General features: G+C 39.6%; 1 protein-coding gene across 1 annotated transcript in view; it reads left to right on the top strand.

The window, feature by feature from the left end:
- Nucleotides 1-21,305, top strand: part of MCC (MCC regulator of WNT signaling pathway) — a 191,392-nt gene that overhangs the window by 160,028 nt on the left and 10,059 nt on the right. Inside the window, 4 exon segments of the mRNA XM_056513614.1 lie at nucleotides 1,677-1,860; nucleotides 8,434-8,668; nucleotides 14,897-15,103; nucleotides 16,053-16,150. Coding sequence (XP_056369589.1) covers nucleotides 1,677-1,860; nucleotides 8,434-8,668; nucleotides 14,897-15,103; nucleotides 16,053-16,150 — 724 coding nt within the window.

The raw sequence follows: 21,305 nt of genomic DNA, 5'->3' as shown, positions 1-21,305 counted from the left end.
CCTGTATGTTCTGGATTTTTCTTATTTCGTGGTTAGTTAAGCCTGTGTTTTTTTAATATGCTGCCTGCCAAGTAATGGAACAAGCCACTATCATGGGTACAGTATAGTTCAGAAATTCAGAGCTTGACATTGCAGCTGGCTCCAGTCTTCTGATTGAGAGGTGATTACACAATGAAATCCCGGTGTTAGTAGTTCAATTCCTTTTATTGATATTATCTTCCAGTAGAAAGAAGCATTCAGAGAGAGAATAGCTCTTCATACTGTGCTGAGGCATAGCAAGTGCCTGGTGTCTTAGGGGTGCTGGGTTCTCAGTAGAGGGATGTCTGAGATTTTCTTCACTTTTCTGCAAACTTTGTTCATTTATTTCCACAGTGTGCTAGGGAACTTTCCCAGCTGGCAGAGAACAGTGAGTAGCAAAAGTAAATTTAGGCTTCAATTTTTTATTCCTGTAGGTAGTAGAAAGAAATCTTACAAGGGAGAAATACTTTGGATTTGTGGAAGATTTCATCTGAGGTTTATTTTATTGAAGAGATTGTAGTTAAATGTTTACGTAGATGTCTGTCTATAGCTCTTAATAATGGTATTATCAGTTACAGCCCTGAGACAGAAATAGTGCAAATTTCCCATCACACAGCAGGGCATAGAGGAAGTTGTGTATGGTTTATGTACCTTTACTTCCTTATGAAATTTGATTAACTCACCTGAATAAAATAACAGATTTTTGGTTTGAAGACAGTCAAGCTGCAACATCTGTTGCATGGGAGTTGCATCATTTAAACTTAGCATATCCAGCTTCTCTTTACAGAATATTCACCCCTCCTTTCTTCCTCATTAATGTTGCTTCTAGTGCATGCACTTCACTCAACAAGTGTGAAGTACAGGTAATTGACTTGAAAAAGATTAAATTAAAATCCAACACAGAGTAAGCTGTTATGTTTTGCTAATATATATTGTAGCTTAATCTCCAGATACATTTGTAGATTTTTTGTGTAGCCAATAGCGTCTTAATTTAATGACTTGACTGCAGCTGGAAGACTGTTGGAGTAGTGACAGTGGTGGTTTCAGTCCTGCTTCTCCTGAAGCTTACCAGCTACACAGGTGCTGTATAACCACTAAAAAATTATAGGAGTGTAATAAACCAGGACTAGTTTTCTTTTGGCTTAGTATGCATGACTGTAAAATGTGAGAGGCGGTTTTTGAGCAGCAGGGCAATTCTTCTGTCTGGCCAGGTAGTCTGTAAGAAGGTGTTCTGGCAAACCATCAGGCTTGAGATCAAGGTGCCTGTGAGGAGAAGCTCTAGAAATGACTGCACTGTGAAACTGCACTGACTGGAATAAGAGTTACAATTGAGGCTGACGCTTTTCTAGTGTGTTCATAATTTGAGCAACCAAACCTAACATTAATGGAGAATACACACCATTACAAACAGACAGGCTAAAATCCTACATCACTTAAGACGTGTTGCCTAGAGCCACAAGTACCTGGAGCTTGTGACTGGGAGTGGGGTGCATGCAGGCCAAGTATCCCAGTTACCACTGATGCTCACAAGGAAATGAAACTGCTTTTACTTCACAGATTGGTAATTTATTGTCTTTGTCCTGGTATAAACTGAGAGTTAGTAGAAGGATCTCTTGCCTTAATTTCCATCCTTGAAACATTGTTTGCTTGAAAACTAGGGGACCAGACTGGTGATGAAAATGTCACACAGATGCTTAAGAGAGCTCATGACTGCAGGAAGACAGCTGAGAATGCAGCAAAAGCCTTGCTGATGAAGCTGGATGGGAGCTGTGGGGGAGCCTATGCAGTCACAGGCTGTAGTGTGCAGCCCTGGGAAAGCCTGTCCTCCAACAGCCATACCAGGTAACTGCAACTCTTCCGCTCTCCTAATACTTGATTCCAGACAAAAAGTTATGTTCTACTGTATTTGCTAGCTACCTCTCTTCACCTCAGTCCTTTGGCTTCTATACTTTGATTTATAAGTCACCATGCCTGAGTGGTCTAATTGTCTTTGGACTTTGAGCAACTCCAGCCAAGAAGAGTTTTGTATAAATTTGTTGCAAATGGGTAACTCAGAACTTTGATCTTCCTCATAAAGGGCACAACCATTACATTTGTTTTACTGCCGTGACTTTCTTGCTGTTTTATTGGAACTCAAATTATTTACTTGTTACTCTATCTATTGTATGCAGACAGCATGGACATGCGAAGAAACAGAAATCTGAATCAGGCTTTCACTGGCATTTTAGAGGGCTCAAGAATTGTTTTCTAAATGTAGCCATTCTGTTTTAAACTATTTCCTCTCTCTTCTCCTTCCTAACCCGTTGCACCCCTCCAAATTTTTCTTTCCCATCCTGTGCTTTTCACTAATGGCGTGGAATAGATTGTATTCTTCCAGGAAAGAATGGATATTGTAATTTTTCTGAAGACCTATAAAATAATGAAGCATAGATGAGCTATTATTGCACAAGTGTTCCAGTTCAAATATATCTGCCAGCAGCTTAGTTTTGAGGTTTTTGCCTGCCTGTGGTGTAATTGTACTCTGCAGTAAATATGTGTGCTTGTGTATGGATACAAATTTGGCAAGTGTCCTGGATAAAAATAGATTAACATTTTTCTCTTTAAAAATTATTTTTGTTTCTCAGATTTGCTCTGAAACTTCATTTTAATTCAGTTTTCTAGCCAGTTCTTTATTCAAATGCTGTCATTTTTTTGACACTTCAGAAGTTTATTTTAGTACTGTATCATTTCCTCTTCTTGCTGATGCCTCCTCCAAAGGATCTTATTTCCTGCCATATGACTGGCAAGGAATAGCTAAAAAGTGAGCAAAAAGGTAATCTGAGGGAACAGGGTCCTAATGTGAGATGAATTTTAATGTTTTATTTAGAGTTTTCTGGTGCACTTTCAGTGCAAGAAGGCTGTGTCTTAACATAGAAATGATTGTGACAGCATCTGTGCTAGTAGCACCCTGATCACACTTTGTACCAAAAGCATTTAAGCCAGGCTTGGAAAGAAACTACATGAAACTGTTTCTTGTTTCAACTTGGCTTGCTGTTTCTTAAGCCATATCTATACCTGTATGTGAATATGTTGTCTTTGTCTACAGGCAGTACCTCTACCTAAGCCAAGCTTGTTACCCATTCTATTGTTTGAAAGGCTCATTTTCAGTTTTTCAAAACTACCTCAGTGTTTTTCTTCCTTGCGAGATATGTGGCATGTAGTCAAGGCATAGTAATTTTTTTTCTTTGAAACAGGCAGTTTCCAGTATTGACAGAGAAGAACAATGGGGGAGAGGGATTGTTCCTGTTTCAGTGTTTGCTTTATCCTAGATTTGCACTGAAAGTGTTTGGTAGGAATGTAATCTCTACAGCGCTTGCTTGCTTCAGCAGAATTTTTGGGAGGATAAGAGTCTGTGTTTGTGTCTGTGTTCATTGGTGGTCAGCGCACATGTGTGTGTGTTTGTGTGCATGTAAGGTGTTGGCTCAGTAGATACAGTTTCAGGAGAGTATGTTTAAAATAGCATAGGATTTAAAAATTTCTTCGCGATAAACTATGTTATGAATGTGAAAATGCAAATTTAATGTTCTTATGTGAAAGATGTTTTATCTTGAGCCATTATTATCATTGTAATATTTTTTTCTGGTGTGGAGCAACATACTGTGCTGAATGAGGTAACTTCAACAGGTTTTTTTTAATATATGTGGAACATAAGCTGTTGTCACTCACCCAGAGGGCACAGAGCAAGTCAGGAATTTGTGACAAGGACACCCTGATCTGATTGTCACTTACAGATTGTTGTCCCTCTCCCTTCCCCCATGCTCAAAGTAATTTATCTTTGCCTACATACATATCAATGAAAATGTTTTTGAAACTTCAGCTTATCCAGAAAATATAAATCTTCTTTTATTTTGTTGTGTTCAAGTGACATGTGGTTAGAGGTGTTTTTTTTCCCTTCCTGTGAACCCTGTCTCAAAAGAGAGGAATTCCCTCTTCTGCTTACAGACACATGACATTATTCCTGCCTGTTGATGGAAAACCTGTCTTGGTTTAAAAGGCATGCACTTCTCTATATTTATATCAGAGAACCACAGAATCATCAAGTTTTGAAGATACCTTCAAGGTAATCCAGTCCAACCATCATCCCAACAGCACCATAACCACCCCGAAGCCTTATCCCTAAGTGCCACATCCAGACACCTCTTGTCCACCTCCTGGGATGGTGATTCCACTGACCTTCTGGGGAGTTTATTCCAATGCCTGACCACTCTCTCAGTGACAATTTTATTCTAGTATCTAATCTGAACCTTCTCTGGCACAATTTAAGGTCATTTCCTCTCTGAGTGAGTGCTGTGTGAACCACTCACCCCTTGGGAACCACTGTGAAAATTTTTTTACAGTGTTGGATTGAAACATACTTTTGAATGCAAAGCTGATTTTTCTTGCCTTCGATGTTTCAGTGTTGCAGGCTTTTATTGCAGATACATATTGCTACCTTTTCCCTTTGAAATTAAATGAGTAAAGTGGTAGTAGGATGATGAAGACTGTCCTTTGCTGAGACCTGTGACAAAGGACTCCTTGTTGTTTGAAATCCTGTAGACTACGGATTTACAGTGGAATTGTTGACCCATCTGGGGCTTTGAAGTTTCAGATGGGATTCTGAATGTCAAATCACTGAACACATCACTGAGAGTAAGTGCTTGGTGAGCCATTAGTGACGAGTGGTTAAAGACTGTAAAGGGGAGCAACTGAAATGAAAATAAATGAAAGGCAGTGAAAAAGCATCTAAATTCATTAGACTGGCAGCAGTACCAGAATAATGTTGCCAATTCAGTTTTCGAAAATAGGAATTGGTTTGCAATATAGTTGGAAGTAATAATTATTTTAAATGGACAGAAGCTAAGTATAGAACATACTCTGCCAACAAGGTTTGACTGATTGCACCTTTGGAAGGAAACAAAAGGGAAGAAACCTGGTTGTAACACTGACTGAAAATGGTTTATTTTATTCCTGCTGTGCCAGTAAGCCCAGCCTTACGTCTGGGTTCATGGGAGGGCAGATCTGATTCCTTATATGCAAAGGCAATTCTTTTCAGTATTATGTAGTATCACAAAATGTCTGAACTCAGTCAACGGTAAGAAAATATCTCTCGTCAGAACCATTCAGGTTTCAGATAAGTTGGTGACAGACAAGATTATCTTGGCTGAGGCAAGCAAATAAGTTACTTGGAAATGTCCAGATAGATCTATCTATCAGTTATCTGTGTAGCACTGTTGCTGGGCTGAAACAGTGTCAGAAGGAAGCAGGGCAGTTTACCAAAGGCTCTGATTTTAGCTGTTGTTTGTCTTTTGCCTGTTTGGGGTATTTTTCAGTTTCTCAGGAAGCTGCTACCTTCTGGCATTGTGCTGTACCAGATCTCAAACCACAGTGTTCAGTTAGAATGAAGGTGTTTGTTCTATGTTTACCGTGGATAAACTGCATTCTTTAAAGCATGAGGTTTTATGCAGGTGTTCAAGCAAGTTTGTGGATTTAGTTCTGACAGTGCTAATCTCAGTTCTACCAACTGTATTACCCAAACCATTGCTTAATTGCAGATATGTTAATTTATTGACTTAAGCATAATTTTATCTGTTAAAAATCATGTAGAGTTTTATGGATAAATGTCTGTAGTGTTCTGAAACTCACAGAGAAGCACTGATGAAAGCCCTTTTATGTCCATCCACTGAATTTGATACACACTCATGCCAGCAAATGACTGACATTGTGCTGTACCAGCCCACATATTTTCCACAAATTGTATGTGGAAATTATTTTGACATCACCTAGGCATGACATCATCATAAAAGACTCGAGGAATGAAGCAAGTGTGAAGCACACTTCTCTCTTCTTATTCTGATACAGCATCTGTGAGAATGGGCAGATTGATGTTGTATTCCCTCCAGCTGTGATGAAACTGTGGTCCTTTCTCTGTCCTTACCTAAACATTTGAGAAATGAGAAACTGCACATCTTTTGCAACAGTTTCCTGTGTTTTTTGGATGGGTGCATTATAGTATAAATGTTTCCCTTTATCCTGATTGCTGTTCAGAAGGGAGGGCAATATCAGAAATTCAGGATGAAGTGCTCACCAGCTGTCATCCCTTGAAGAGAGCAGTACTGGACCAGCACTGTGGCTGTGGAGAGCTGTTTGGTGAGGTTTTTGGGGCAGCACATCCTGGCAGAGTTGCTGGGGAGATCAGAAACACTGTAGTGCTGTTTCTGTCCCTTATTCCCGTCTTCTGAGTGGGGATATGCTGCTAAATGCAGGGGTAGGGTGAAGGTTCTTGTCCTCTTCTGCGCTGGCTGAGACACAAGTTCCTTGCTGAGCTCCCTGTAACTTCTTTTAAAAAAAAATGCAAACTAGAAGAAGAGCAGCTTGCTAGCAATTCACCAGAGGAGCCAACTCAGCTGCAGACAGGCAGGCAGCCAGGACTGAAGTAAAAGCAGCCTGAGTATCATTGGCAACAGCCCAGACTCCCTTCCTCAGTTTGGACTGCACTCCCCTAACGTATATGCGCATAGCTGTGCATCTTCAAGGGCCAAAACCTGTGAATATGCATGGAGTATGGGGTTTAGCTCAACATAACAATAAACTTTTAGCATTTTTTTGTGCAGGTTTCATTTGCAGCAGGAGGGCTGGATTTTCTTCTCTTTTCAAGCAAAAACTGAGGTGAGGTCTCTGTGCCCCAAGATTTGAAGATTTTTAAAGTTATCCTTCCTTCAGCAGCAGCTGTTTTACATTTAATCCAGGAAAGCTCTGCAACTGCATTCCTTGGGTGCTGAGGAAGAAACTTAAAACATGACTTCTCTACAGAATTAAATACTTTTCACATTGTCTATCCTCATTATTTTTATATAAATTTCTAATTCAGCAAGATGCCTTTAGGCTCAGTGAAGCAGGATTTAGAAAGTGTTTCACGATTTTCTGATCAGGAAACAGTATGAGAGGGTTTCTATGTATAAAGGTAGTGAGTGCTCTTAAGCTCCACTGCAGAAGGAAATAGATGAAAACAAAAACAAAGACCAATTTACAGTTCTGACAACTATGGCAGGCACCTATTATCTCTCAGAAAAAGAAGGGAATAATATGAAATTAACATAGAACTGTAGTAAAGAACTGTAATGCGATATTTCATGAGGGGGAAGGGACCTGCCAATTCTCTGTCTTCTCCGAGGCCGTGCTTGGAATTTGTGGGAAGAAGGGCAATTATTTGCAGCACTTTAAAATCAATGTAGCTTTAGCTGAAGTAGAACCAAAGGAAAGAGAAAAATCAAGCCCATCTTGATAGGTTTCCCCTTTGCGCATGCATAACATTTTGGGACAATCATTCTGGCTCTCACAGTATTTAGCGGGTGGGACTTTTTTTCTTAGTACAAAAATGTTGAACAGCAGTGCAATTTAATACAGAAAGTGATTTATTCCCCTGCTGATAACTGAGATCATCTAGCATTCCAGACAGGCAAAGTTAATGGATGACTTATCCCTCACCCGGCAGCTGATTACAGGACCTCAGGAGACAGCAGGCAGCTTTGAGTGAGACTACAGAAACAACATGGCATTTTATTTTCCTTTTAGTGTTATTGCAGCTATATTCAGCCCTGGAATGCTGCAGCTGTGTCAGTCTGGGCCCCCTGCAGCACTGACGTGCATGGAGGTGGTTTGGCAGGTTCAGCCACCATTGCTCTAATTAATTACATTGTTACCCCTTTCTGCCATTTATGTGTAGACGCTTATAGGGTAGAATAATGGACCCTCATTTGTTCAGAAGATACACCAAGTCTTTTATGATGACTATTTATTAGTAGTCCTGCTGCTCTGTTGGTTAGTTTTAAATCGTTCCAGCCCTGAAGGAATGCTGAGGAGTACACCTTCACATAAACTGAAAGTTCTCCTTGCATCTGCCAGTAAAATTTTGATCAAGTTGATTCCTAGAAGTATGCGTTAAAATATATGAGGTGATAACTGTATGGTTATCAGCAGAGATAGATCAAGTCTGGGTTCATTCTTTTTTCTTAGCATCTGCTAAGCAGCTTGCTGTGCTATGTTATTACTAAGTCTTAACTAACTTTTTTTTTCCTTTTTGAAGAAAAAAAATACCACTTTTTTTCAGAAGACACCACTTCAGATGAATTAATTCAGTTACACATCACTCAATATTTGGCTTTGCAGAGAAGTTGTCACATGATTCAATTTTCTCATACAGCTTAGAGAATTAATTTCTTTTCTGAATTTGTCACACCTCGCATTGCAGTGTCTAGCCCATGCTACATCTGTGTCCTTTCTATGAACTTTTAAGTAAGATTTGGAGGTGGTGATGAAGTATTGGGATGGTGTTTGATGTAAAAATTTAAGATTTTGTTCCAAATGTATATTTTCTAATGCCATTGTTTCTCTTTTCAGTACTACCAGCTCAACTGCAAGCAGTTGTGACACAGAGTTTACGAAGGAGGATGAGCAGCGGCTGAAGGATTACATCCAGCAGCTGAAAAATGACAGGGCAGCAGTGAAACTGACAATGCTGGAGCTGGAAAGCATCCACATTGATCCCCTTAGTTATGATGTTAAGCCACGTGGAGACAACCAGAGGCTGGACCTGGAAAATGCAGTTTTGATGCAGGAACTCATGGCAATGAAGGTATTTTATTCAGGACCAAGAAGAGAGCTGTTCTGCTGGCAATGCCCCTGCGTCACAAAATACACTCAGTCACACACATTGAAGGCTTTGGCTTTGATAGTGGTCACTGGGTAATGCAGGGTAACTTTGTTGTAACACATAATCTGGACTGAAAATCCAGTAGTCAGAAAGTGACAGAAGACAGTGCATTAACAGTGATGAGCTATGAGTGTTCTGAATTAGAAGAACTTATTCTGTGTCTCTAAACTTGGAATGCTCTTTTTGACAAACCAGATGCTCTCTTTGTGAGAGATATGGCAGCTGAATTGCTTGAGGGCAACCAAAAACCATGATTCAGCACTTCCTGAGAGACAGTTCATTACTTACGAGCTTGCAAATGTGCATCATGAATATTTGTGATCTGAAGCAGAACAAATTCAGCTGCTTTTAATATTGGTGTGGGAGGAGAAATGATCTGTCAGATGTCATCCCTAACACTCCCTGGCAGTTGGTCCTGAGCTGTTCTAGGCACTGTGTTGCAATCTGTAGTTCAGTCCAGAGTCTGAGCAAAGAGTAGGGTATGTAATGACTTGAATTAACAGAAGGTTCTAGAGAAAACCCTGGTTTATATGTCCAGCTTTTTTGTCTAGAAAAGTTGATTTTTACTGACCAGGTGTAGAGCTTACATAATTTTAAGTCTGTCTTCTGTATTGCTTTTGTGAGGTGAACTAAAACATAGGAACATACCAAAGGCAGTACAAGTGTATGTCTGCATTCCAAATTTATCTGGTTTTAGTTCACTTTAAGTTTAATTTCTGTATTTTATCAAGTGCTGATTTTGCCAACTAATTGCAGACATGTCAAGTGATGGTATTGAGTAGTACAGCAAATCCTAATAGTTTCATAAGCTGCTAAAGTTACAGATCATTCTTCAGATGTGCTTCTTCTGGCTAAATTGTTCTTAGTGCTGCTGCTTTTCCATGATGACAGATACAGTTTTGCAATAATCCATTCATTATTCCCAGTTCAGAAAAGATTGCTTGCTAGTGATAGGGAGATGTAAAATTATGTAACTTGTTTGAATACATACATTGTGGCCAACAGCAGTATATTCCCCACAGCTAAAGCATGCAAGATTTACTGTAAGATGTTGGTAGATAATTAGATGTGTATTTCAGATAGCACACTTCCTTCTCCTTTTTTGCATCCCGGTCTTCCCTGAAATCTTTTGTACGGCATTCTTACCTCTGTTTTTAAATTTTTTTATTATTTCATTATTTTATTTTCCTAGTATTATTTTAATTTAAAGGTAAAGGCAAACTGCAGAGCTGTATCCCTTGTGAGTAGTGCCCTTGCCTTCCCTGACTGTCAGGAACACCAGCCTATTGCATGTCATAATTTCTGGTACACTTTTGAGTGCTGGTAATCCTTTTGTTCTCAAAACAATCATCTAACTGTTTTTTTGACACAAGGCATCCATTTGGCTGGACTTAGCACATTGGATTTTCACTGCAGGAATTGTCTGTAGAAGAAGAATATTTTATTCTTGATTGGGTTGTGTGTAGTGCATACAGAGTAGACACACATTTTGCATTGGTGTCTGAAGTTACCTGCAGCCCTTTGTGGAGAAAATGTCAGTACTGGTATTCATTGTAATTTCTTGTACTTTTCTGGAATTCACAACTGTGCGAAAACCTTATGATTTGGAAAGAGACATTGTGAAAACTCAGATTTGTCAAATGTGTTACCTGTCAGCTTCCGTGGTTGCTCAGGTGTGCATTACAGCTCCTCATCTGTTTCTCAAGCTGGAACAGAGTTGAACTTAAGGTCAGGGCTCTCTTTGCCTGAGTATATTTTTTGTATCAATTATTTGAAACATGTATCTTACACAGAACAGCACATGCATCTGCCTCCTTCTGAGACAAATGGAGAATTTAGGTTTCCTTACAGTATTTTATTTAACTTGAAGCAGATGGAACTGCAGAAGACTTCATTGTTTAGCATATTTAATTTGTTCTGTCCCTTCTATATTCTTAGCAAGGGTGATAAAGCTGGACCCAGCTGCTCAATGATTTCCTGCACTGCTGGGTCTTACAATGTCCTGCTGTCTTCGCAAAACTTTGTTCTGTGTTGGAATCTCTGCCCCATCTTTTGGCACCTTGTATTTCGGATTTCCAGTAAAAACCAATCACCTCATCAGTTTGAAATACCTTTACAACAGTAGATCTTCATTATTAATTAGAAAGACGTTTGAGGGTTCTTTCTCTGCTGCCCTGTTTATTATTATTTTTTACTGATCCAGAGCGTAGTTGTCTGTTACATGTGGTCGTTGGTGGGAAACAGACAAACAAACTTGGAAGATGATGAGACAAAACGGCATTTTTTATTGTTCACAACCTTCTTATAGAGGAAGTTTGAATTTCCCGGGTTTAGACAGCTGATTGGTTGGGATCTCAGAACACCCAGCTCTCTGACCAGAGAGAGGTCAGCAGCTTAGGATGGAATGTCACTGAGTGAAGTCCCTGTTTGGGTTTGAATATATCCTATCACTGTTAACCCAGGGACCTGTTTATCGGACCAGGCTAGCCAAACTGGGTTTCTTATTTATGGCCGAATTATTTGCCCAGCTACAGACTGGCTGTGCTGTGACAGTTGTCTGCCAGTACTCCTATAAAATTCAATTCTTTGCTTCAAGCAATAATTAACCATGTTTCCAAATACATTTTCGTCAGTGATTTGTCATCATTCAGTGGTCTTGCTTTGAGGCCAGTTGTTGTCATGCCCCAGTTAGCAAGGAGATTACTTGTGATGGGTGTAAATAACTCTTGGTTTACAGCCTTTCTGCATTTCAAAAGGACTTAATCTAGATAAGAAGTCTCAGCTTTCTACACCAATAGTTTTTCCTCTTCTGGGTACAGGTGTTGATAATGTTGCTCATGATGTGCTTTGAAACTGCAGTCTCTGGGTGGGAAATGTTAAGAATTCCATTGTCCACCTTTGCTGCAGCCCTTAGAGCTCTTAAAGATTTATATAGTGAAATACAGTTAACTAGAGCGTGACATTTATCTGCTCTGATGTTTGTTTTAATTCTGAAGGCTGTTACATCCCACCTTGTTTATTGTGGTTCTCCTGGAGTCATGACTTTTTGTGACTTTAAAAACTTTTTGCAACATTAGAGTCCTACATGACCAAATCGAATACGAATTTTGATTTTGAGAATACTGTGGTGTTTCTGATTATTTTGAATCAGTTTTTAATTTTTGTTCAAAGTTTTGCCCAAAATCAGGATTACAGTATGACTTCTAATACAAAATATCCCTCAATATTCAGTTAATCAGTCCCAAAATAACTGCTGGATTTGATAGCCACAGCTTGTGAATTTGCATGGGTTGTCTTAAGTCTTCTGCAATCCCCTAGAAGAGGGACACTTGCTACCTCCTCCTTCAGGGTTTCATTTAGTGAATGCCACTTGTGCTCACACTCTGAAGATTCAGTGTGCAAAAACGGTTCACAGCAACCTGTAGCTGGAAGAAAAGGAAAATAATAAATATACAAAAGTGACACTGTCATTTCAATTAAATTTAGATGCGGTCTTTAGAAAACATAATCTCGTGGAAAAAATTGCTGCATATTGACTCTCAGAGTAAACCTGAATTTTGAATTTTCCCAAAATGGCTGCTGCCACTCTGCCTCACACATTACATGCGTCTATACCACAGTCCTCAACTGCAGTTTGAATTTTTAACTATCTTCAGCCCTTCCATTCTCTCCTGCTCCTTCTCTGTGAGCCTCTGTAAGACATTGGCTGATCTAAGCTTTTTAACTTTCCCCTGCTTTTTTTTTTTTTTTTTTTTTTTTTTTGCTTCTTTACTTCCAAGTCACATTGTTTTGACATGAGAAAAGTAACAGGGAAGGTGCATGATGTGTCTTCTAGGACAGGATGCAAACTGCTGAATGCATATATGATGATCTAAGCTTACTGTCCTCATAAACAAAGGAGTTAAATATTGATTCTCAAATTTATTTGGAACTTGGATATATTAAAATAAGTTAAAATTATGAAAATAAAATAAGTTAAAACCTCTGCATGATGAGAAAAACCTGTTCCACAGATTCACTGTTATAGTGGAGAAATTCACCTTTTTATTTTAGGAAATTAATGTCCTTTTTTTCTGGGCAGGATTTGCCTGACTTCTTCATCTTCTAGCCAGGAAAGATCTTGTCATGACCATCCCACACAGACAGCCAAAAGTATCTTTTATTCATATAAGTGTCAAAATACTCTGTTCAAATTACTTCTCAACCTTCACTAAGAAGGCTAAGTAGATTAATGGCTTTAAAAGGAGAGACTTAAGAAGTTAAATGCATATATTTGAGTATATCAGACCATCCAATTCAACTCCTCTAACAAAATTTCCCTATCATTATTTATCATTATTTACTATTATATTTTTTACTGTTGACAAATTAATGGTAAGCTTGCCTAACAACTAAATTTGTGTAAACCACATTGAATTAAGCTGGTGCTTCTAAACTTCAGTTCACAAACAAGCTGATGAATAAATCAATGACTTTAAAGCTCATACAAACCTTTCCAAGGCCTTCAGGGTTTTTAAGATATGGATTTTATTTTCGCATGATAGGTGATTCTGAATAAGCCAGTGATTACCTGTGATGGTTATAACAGTGATACACCTGTGTGCACTGCTTACACCTAATTCAGACAGGAGATTTTTGATGGGAATATAGATTCCCTTCAACATAAAAAGTTTGTCTAAATATTGTAAAGATTTGTTTCTGTATAACTTTTGTTAATACTGGCTATAATATGAACAACATTACTTTTAACAGTAAAGCTAAATACTTCTGTTATTTTTGTGATTATATTTTTTATTATTTTTTTAATAAATAGTGATTTCTTCCTAGGCTGGCCACACAACAAGAAACTTCTGTTTTTCAGAGGTGTTTACACAGTGAACAAATCTGGAACGAAAATGTAATACAGAAAATGTCTGCATGAACTTAGTATTCACCCATTAAGTGACCTAGGGCAAGGCAAGCTAAACAGTGGAAAGATGATTCTAGGTTGAGGGGTTTTGGTTTGTTTTTTTTTTTTTTGTCTTTTTGGGGTTTTTTTTTTGGGGTTTTTTTGTCTTTTTTTTGTTTTGTTTTGTTTTTTTGTTTTTGGGGTTTTTTTTTTGTTTGTTTTGTTTTGGCAGTCTTTTTTGTTTGTTTAGTGGTGCTTTTAAGCACATGACGTGAATTATGTATTACTTCTATCTCTTTAATGGTTTTGTGGATATTGGATTTTTCTGGGTATATAAAATAACTAAGCATTTTGTTCAAGAAAGATTTCTGAAGTGTTGTTAATCACAAAGAGCCTTCTGGTTCAGGAATTACCCATCATTTGCTTTTCACTGGAGTCTTGCAGCAAGTGCTGAAAGAAGGGTCACTGCACTCATGCCCTGCTCTTAAACTTCTGCCCAGCCACTGTCAGATAGATATTAAGCAGAAGAGCAGCAAAAGAATTGCACACAAGGAGCTCTCAGAGCCGAGCTTCTTTCTGTCAAGTGCCAGTGTCCATCCTCTGTGGATTGTGTTTAGGGAAGAATATTATGTGAGTGCATTTTTCTGTCATGAGTGCATTTTTCTGTCAAACTCAAGTGTGTATACTTGGTATTCTGGCCACCAAGAGGAGGGAAATTACTAATGGACATCTGATGGTGCCATATTCATTTGCTTTTTTTGGCATAACTCATTCTACCACAGAGGCTGGTATGAAAGGGCAGGAATATGTAACCTGCGTGTGCTGTCCTGGTTTCTCAAACCCCTTCCACTGTAATGGGATTAATTCTTGCATATCAATAAGAAACTGAAATCTTACTTCTAGGGAGATGTTTCACAAAGTCATGTACTTCTGCTTTTTTAAGACAATGGTCTCTGAAGGACAAAGCAGAACCAGAGAAATTACAGCACTGTGGCAATTCTCTCAGATCTCTGACAGTCTAATTTTGCTTCTGAGCTGAAGATGATAAAGGGGTGGCACAGTTCATCATACTCAGACTGAAGACACACAGGTCTTTTGACAAATACACAGTATGATTTTAAAAAGTCATCTGGGTGTTGTTAGTTTTCTCAGTGAAAAGAATGCTTAGGTTATAAGAGTGGATGAAAATCTTGTTTAACCTCAGGTACCTAGTCCCATAAAGCAGCGTGCCATAATACGATAATACAATGTTTCTTCAACAGGAAGAGATGGCAGAGCTCAAGGCACAGCTTTACCTTCTGGAGAAGGAGAAGAAGGCTTTGGAATTAAAGCTGAGCACTCGAGAGGCCCAGGAGCAGGCCTACCTTGTCCATATTGAGCACTTGAAGTCTGAAGTGGAAGAACAGAAAGAGCAGAGAATAAGGTCTCTCAGCTCAACCAGCAGTGGAAGCAAAGACAAACTGGGCAAGGTCAGGAGTCAACCGTTTCCAAAGTTGTAAACATGATTAAGTAGACTCCTCCCATCCCTATTGCAGTCTTTAACATATTAATCATTCTCCCCTTTTGTCTGTATGCAAATCTTTTCTCTCTTCCCCAGTTGTTAGGTGGTTCCTTCCGTGGTGTAACTTGAGGACTTTGCAGAATTGGTGTTAAGCATGGGCTAAAATAAGGGTGTTTTGGGGAGTACCACAAGGCCAGTCTTGCCAGACATAAAAGTTGAGCATGTGTTTTGCCTCTTGCCACTCACTGGTAACACTGGAAGGGAGTCTAAACAAAAGTCCATTCTCCCATAAACGCAAAATACTAAACATCAGCACTCATTTCTATGCAGCATTTAGAGCATTGTAATGACAATCTCTTTCTTCAAGTCTGTAATAATTTGAGACTGTAATAATTTGAGAATGAAGACTCTTCTCCCCTTAATGCAAAATAAACCCATTTCTGCATTTGCAGTAGTAAGTTGCATTAAGAAATTAATACCTTGCAAAAATTTATTTTGTCTCATTTTAGTGCTGTGTCCCCAGAAAATGTCAATAATGTGTTTAAAAACAAAAATGAAGGGATACATCTTACTTGCTTGTTCCCAGCAATGCATCATCTGAATGTCTTGATCCCATTGCCTCTTTATTTCATGTGTGGTATTTAAAGAAGCATAAGGAAGGCAGTGGTAGTTCTGCACACAGTAGCAGAACTCTTCAAGTCAGTGAGCTGTGGTGGTTTAAAAAATATGTAGAGACATTTGTGACTGTTGATCTGTTTAGTCCATTCCTTAGTATGTTGATACTGCCCTGTTGCTGTAGCATTATATTGTTTATTTCGCCTTCATTTTAAAGGTAGCTGTGAGCTAAGAGGCTTTCAGAATTTCCCCATTAAGATGGTCAATACTTTCTAATCAGAAGGCTTTTCCTCCTTTCTCAGGAATGCAGTGATGGCACTGCAACACCGCTAACGCTTGCTGAGCTGAGACCGTACAATGAGAGTGAACTGACTGCTGAGCTGACAAATGCACTCAGGAGGTGAGCACAGCTTCCCTTGCCGGGGGCGGGACTTGTCCTGTGTGGAGGGAAAGGTTTATTTGTGAGCCTTCACTCCAACCCGGAAGTGGTTTGAAGAGTGATCATAGATTTGTCCTGTGGGAAAGAAAACTATCGAAGTCCTTCTAATTTTCCCCCCCTCTCCTGCTATTGTTCTTTAGCTGTTTTCATGTGGTGCTCAACTGCATTCTGAAGGTTTTCTAAATTTCAGTGGAATTTTAGAAATAAACCGTCAAAATGGCAGTAATGACCACATTCAGACAAGAGTATGAGACGTAAAACAGTGACATGACACATTTATTGTGTGTGTAAAGAAAACCTTTAGTGAAGACAGGATTTGAAGTGTGGTCTTTGGTTAAGAAGGTTGGCCGCAGGTTAGAACTTGGGTAGGAGTTATGGGAGTGGGAATTGCAGACATTTTGATGACTCAGATGCTCAGTTTGCCTCCTGAGTACGTAAGTGGAGCCACAGTTCAATTACAAATGACATTCTGTGAGGCATTAGCTTTTCAATGGAAGAGAAAATTGATGTCTTGACAAATGGCTTTTATCAACAGCCAGGTTTTAAAGCCTAAGCTTTCAGTACAGTTATACATTAGCTAGATATTTGTTTCTGCAGCAGTTTTTCCTGCACTAGCTGTGTGGTAAAGTTCATGACAAAGAAATTCATAGTTTCGATAATGGTTTCAGTACTTGTTCCACCTTTTCCCAGAAATGGCTGCTTGGTATCTTATCTGGTTCTAATATTTAGAACCTGTCCAAAAATGCTGATAAGAATTTTGGCTGGGAAGAGTGTGTTTTGCTTTACTGGTGTTTGCAGCTTCTTTGATGGCGGCATGTCCTCTCAGGCAGCTGTGATGTTTCATTCCTGAGGTGTTTTTTTTCATAGGTGTAATGGGTGGTGTGCCAAGGGACACTTAACTTGAAAGCATTATGTAAAAATGTCAGATCATTGCCACTGCAGAATCAATGCATCTCATACCATTTACCTAGTAATCTGGCAGTTACTGAGTAGTTAGTTTGCATAAGGCAGAAAGCAAAATTCAGTGGGTAAAATAATCAAAACTGTCATTTGTGTGGGGATGAATAAAACCCACCAACAAAATAATTTACATAAACATTGCAAAGAGCTATTGGCCTCCTCTGTATCCCTCACACTGCAGCCCTGGTGGGAGCTGCTCCACCAGCATTTTCGCCCTTCGCTCAAGCTGCTGTTTCTTCCTGCTCTTGTTAATTGCTCCTGGATTTCAAGAAGATGCCAAGGACCTTAGTTAGCAGAGGTTTGAGTATAGTCATGAAATGTTTTTTGTTGTCAGCATGTGGTTTGTTGACAACAAAGAGAAAACAACTTTGCTTTATCTACTAGGCCTTAAGTTGATTAGCATGGATTTCCAGCCAAGGGCCTTGCAAGTACAGTTTGTCAGGCAGAAATGGAGGAAAAAAATAATCACATTAAACTGTACATAAATTGTAAAGGCTCTCTGTGTAATGGAAATACGGCTGCACTAAATGTGATTGCTGCTGCCAGTGGGGCTCAAGCACAGTTCCTGCAAGCTGTGTGGACAGGATATTTTTCTCCCTAATCAGTGTGCCAGCCAGATCAGGCTGAATGCTTAGCCCTCCTTGCCCTAAGGTCTTGTCTCTGCAAGTCTGTTGAAGATCTGTCTAGCACATGGAGAAGGCTTAGTGCAACCTGTTTAGCCACAGCTATGCTAAAAAATACCAGAAGTGTCTAACTTCTCTTCTGGATAAATGGGCCCTCGAATATCACAGTGATATTTAGACCATCACAAATCCACGAAAGAATTTTAAAATTATCAAAGTCCTTTCTTCTCTGCGAGTGCATTCTCCTCATCCGCCAAAGAAGTAGGACCACAATACAAAATTAAAAGGATTTGTCCCAGTAGCTGTGTTTGCTGAGGTGTGGGGGGGGAGGGGGGGACTTGTGAAACAAGTGCATATCACACTTTGTGGTCCAGAGACAGTATTTAAATGCTGATGTTCAGGAGTGGTTCAGGGCTGGTTACAATTGATGCATATGCCCAGAAATTGGTCCTCCCTTTTGTTTCTCCAGGCAGTAGACACTGGTGCAGGGGACAACAGATGCAGGGATAGGGGCAGAAATCCGTTAGGTTTGTCAGAGCGTGTGATATCAATCAGCAGCCCTGCTTCCTGTCCCCTCCTCATCCTGCCATTACAGATACTAAAGCTCTGGCTTCTTCCCCCTCTGCTGCTTTCTCATTCTGTCCTTCTGTTGCTGTTAAATTGCCAGGTTCTTTTCAGTTAATTGAAACAGAGTGAAACACAAATAAAACAGCAGGACATACTTACAGTTTGGGTTTTGGTGTAGTTTGGAAGCATTTATTTGCTCACAGTCTGCAAATGACCATGCAGCAGAACAATCTCATCCAAAGAATCAGACTGGCTTCTTTCTGCAGATGTGGATATTTTTGTAAAATCCAGCAGCATGTTGTGAAGCTTTTTTTGGTAGTGCCCATCAGCAGAAATTCAAGGCAGAAGCAGTTCTTCATCTGTTGTGTCCTAACATATCTGTTCTAGAACAGCCCAGGATTTCCTGTATAAGTGCTCAGCGTTAAAACCCCTGCTACCAGCTTTTTACAGAATTCACTTCTCTTTTACATGGTCACTGTGCTAACTGGGAGAAATATAAATTATCTCTAAGTCTTATGCTGTTAAAGTTACATTTAGGTTAACTAGTTTCTGGTGTTACAGGCTAACTCACTAATTCACACATCCTGTTCCAGCCAAACATAAACACTTTATGCCAGAGCCTTTGACAGTTTTGTTTTCCCTCTCTCTTTTCTTTATGGAATGATGAAGTGCTTTAATGGACACAAAGTCTCTTCTTTCTTGAGTCTGACACACGTAACCAAGCTTCTTGTCAGGCCAGAAATGTGTTCTCAGCAGCCTCATGGCCTGGTGCTGACACCTTGAGGATTATGCCAGAGGCCAGTTTTATAAGACAAGACCTGGTTGAATACCCCAAAATCAGTCTATGAGGGAAGAGCTTAAATGAGTTCTCTTCCTTGCTGGTTTGTTCTGCTCTGCTAGGCAGGGAGCACTGTACATGACTTGTATGGGTTTGTAACTCAGTAGACACATACCAGGTTATGTGTTAATGTAGATAAATGCATTACAGGTGGCAGGAGGGAGGCAGTAAGAATTCCATCCTGCTTTAGAAGGCTGATGATAATGATGATAGAACTGATCTTTTCTTCCACTAAGTTCTTCAATTCTGTGAAAAGTGGCCAGGCTGGCAAGACTGAAACTTCTTCCTCTCCCTAGGCTTTGCTACAAATGCTTTGATCGGTGACGTCCTCCTGTGGTCTCTGCTTGTATTTCCAGCTGCTGATAGCTTTTCTGTCTATGTAGGGTTGTATTTTATTCATATATTTGGAGAATAATTTGTAAATCATTAAAATAATTGGCCAGGAAGGATCTAGCAGTACTAGGCAAGGACCCTGGCCGGCAAAACATTTTGTAACTAAACTGACTGTTCAGACCTCAGCTGCATCATCATGTGGCACAAAATTGTGATCTTTGATGGATGTGCAGGGTTACATGAATTGTATTAGTCTAGACATGTTTCAGTATCTCCCTTACAAAAGAGTTACTTTCCATCTGGCAGCACTTACAAAGAAGCTTTATATTTACCTGGTAAAGTAATATAAAGAAGTTTAGAAGCTGATGATTTCTAAACTAAGAGATAATGACTGATGCTACTAATTGTGAAGTCACTGTGGAGAGAGGAAATGAGTAGTAATCAATAGGACTGGCAAAGAACTCTTCTTCTGTTAACAAAAAAGTACGTTTTGCACTTTTGTAGAGCTGTGGAGTGGAAGCTATGGTATTTCTAGTAGGACATAAAAAATGCATCCTGTCGCCTATTCTGTCTATTGAGGCAGAAGAGTATTTGTTGCACCCTTGTGTCCTTATCCCTGTCTGAAGACCACAACTATGTTTTGTGCCAAACTTCTTTTCAGGGAGCAAACATTTCGATAGAAAGCTGGGCCCAGGCATGGCAGTGACTGTCTCCTGACACAGTGTTGGTGAGAGAAAAATCAAGCCACATTCTTTTATTTTAAATTTCCTTGAACTTCGTGTGATGGCATTTTAACCTTGTGTATTTTTAAGAGCTCACCTTAGTTTCATGATAGCAGGAGTCAGTAAATTTCATCATTGAAATTCAGGCCTATGCTGAGCATCAGCAAGGCTTTCTCAGAAATGGAAATAGAAATGTCTAAAATACGGTAACCATTCAGATTTAAAATTACTCTTTAGACTTTTACTAATTTGTAAAAGCCACTTTTTCTTTGACCAAGGTGCAAGGTGACAAGCAGTGGGTAAAAGTAGGGGAAGAGAGGCAGGGGGTTTGTGTTCTGGACCTACTGATGCATCCTTGGCTGCTTTCTGTTAGTGTTTGCTTATTTCTCTTCTCCAGTTATCACATCAATTAAATGAGGAGATAAGCAGCTCTGAGGCATTTGAAAGCCAGACACTGGTATGGCTTGCAGTCATCACAAATTTCAGAGACATCTCTTTTGTTACTGTGCAGTATCCTGCTGTGGTTTCCCCTTGGCTGCCAAGGGGGTGGTTCAGAATGCCTGGCCTTGTCTGGAAATCCCTCTGGAGAGTCCCACTGAGAGAAACCTCACAAGAAAAGAAGTGACTCATTGTGATATCAGGGACAGATTCCTTAGAAGCATCTCAAGTAACTGTTTTCACCATATGCCTCACAGATAACCATAGTTTGTCTTTTTCTCCATTTTTGACATGGAGTAAGTAGTTCTTACCACCATGTGGTTATCTGAACTGCTGAGCTGCTGTGCACTTGGATATAACTGTCACAGGGAGTTCCAAATAGCTCCAGGTCTGGAAAGCTTCCAGGCTGGGCTGGCAAAGATGGGTGGGAGATCTGAGCAGTAGTGTAGCAGGCCTGCTGCTGCCTCCCTGCAGGGCTGTTCTCCCTTTTGCTGCCAGTGTGTTGCTTCCAGGACCACACCTGGCCTGTCAGGTGGTTTAACACATGCCTATGGTACTGTCTGTTTTTTGAGATCTGTTCTGAGCATCTTGGCAATCAGCAAAAAAAGCAGGGCAGTATTTTACACCAGCAAAGT

The sequence above is a fragment of the Oenanthe melanoleuca genome, chromosome Z, assembly GCF_029582105.1.
Source record: "Oenanthe melanoleuca isolate GR-GAL-2019-014 chromosome Z, OMel1.0, whole genome shotgun sequence".
Taxonomy (NCBI): Eukaryota; Metazoa; Chordata; class Aves; order Passeriformes; family Muscicapidae; genus Oenanthe; species Oenanthe melanoleuca.
This window is presented reverse-complemented; position numbering and strand designations above follow the sequence as displayed.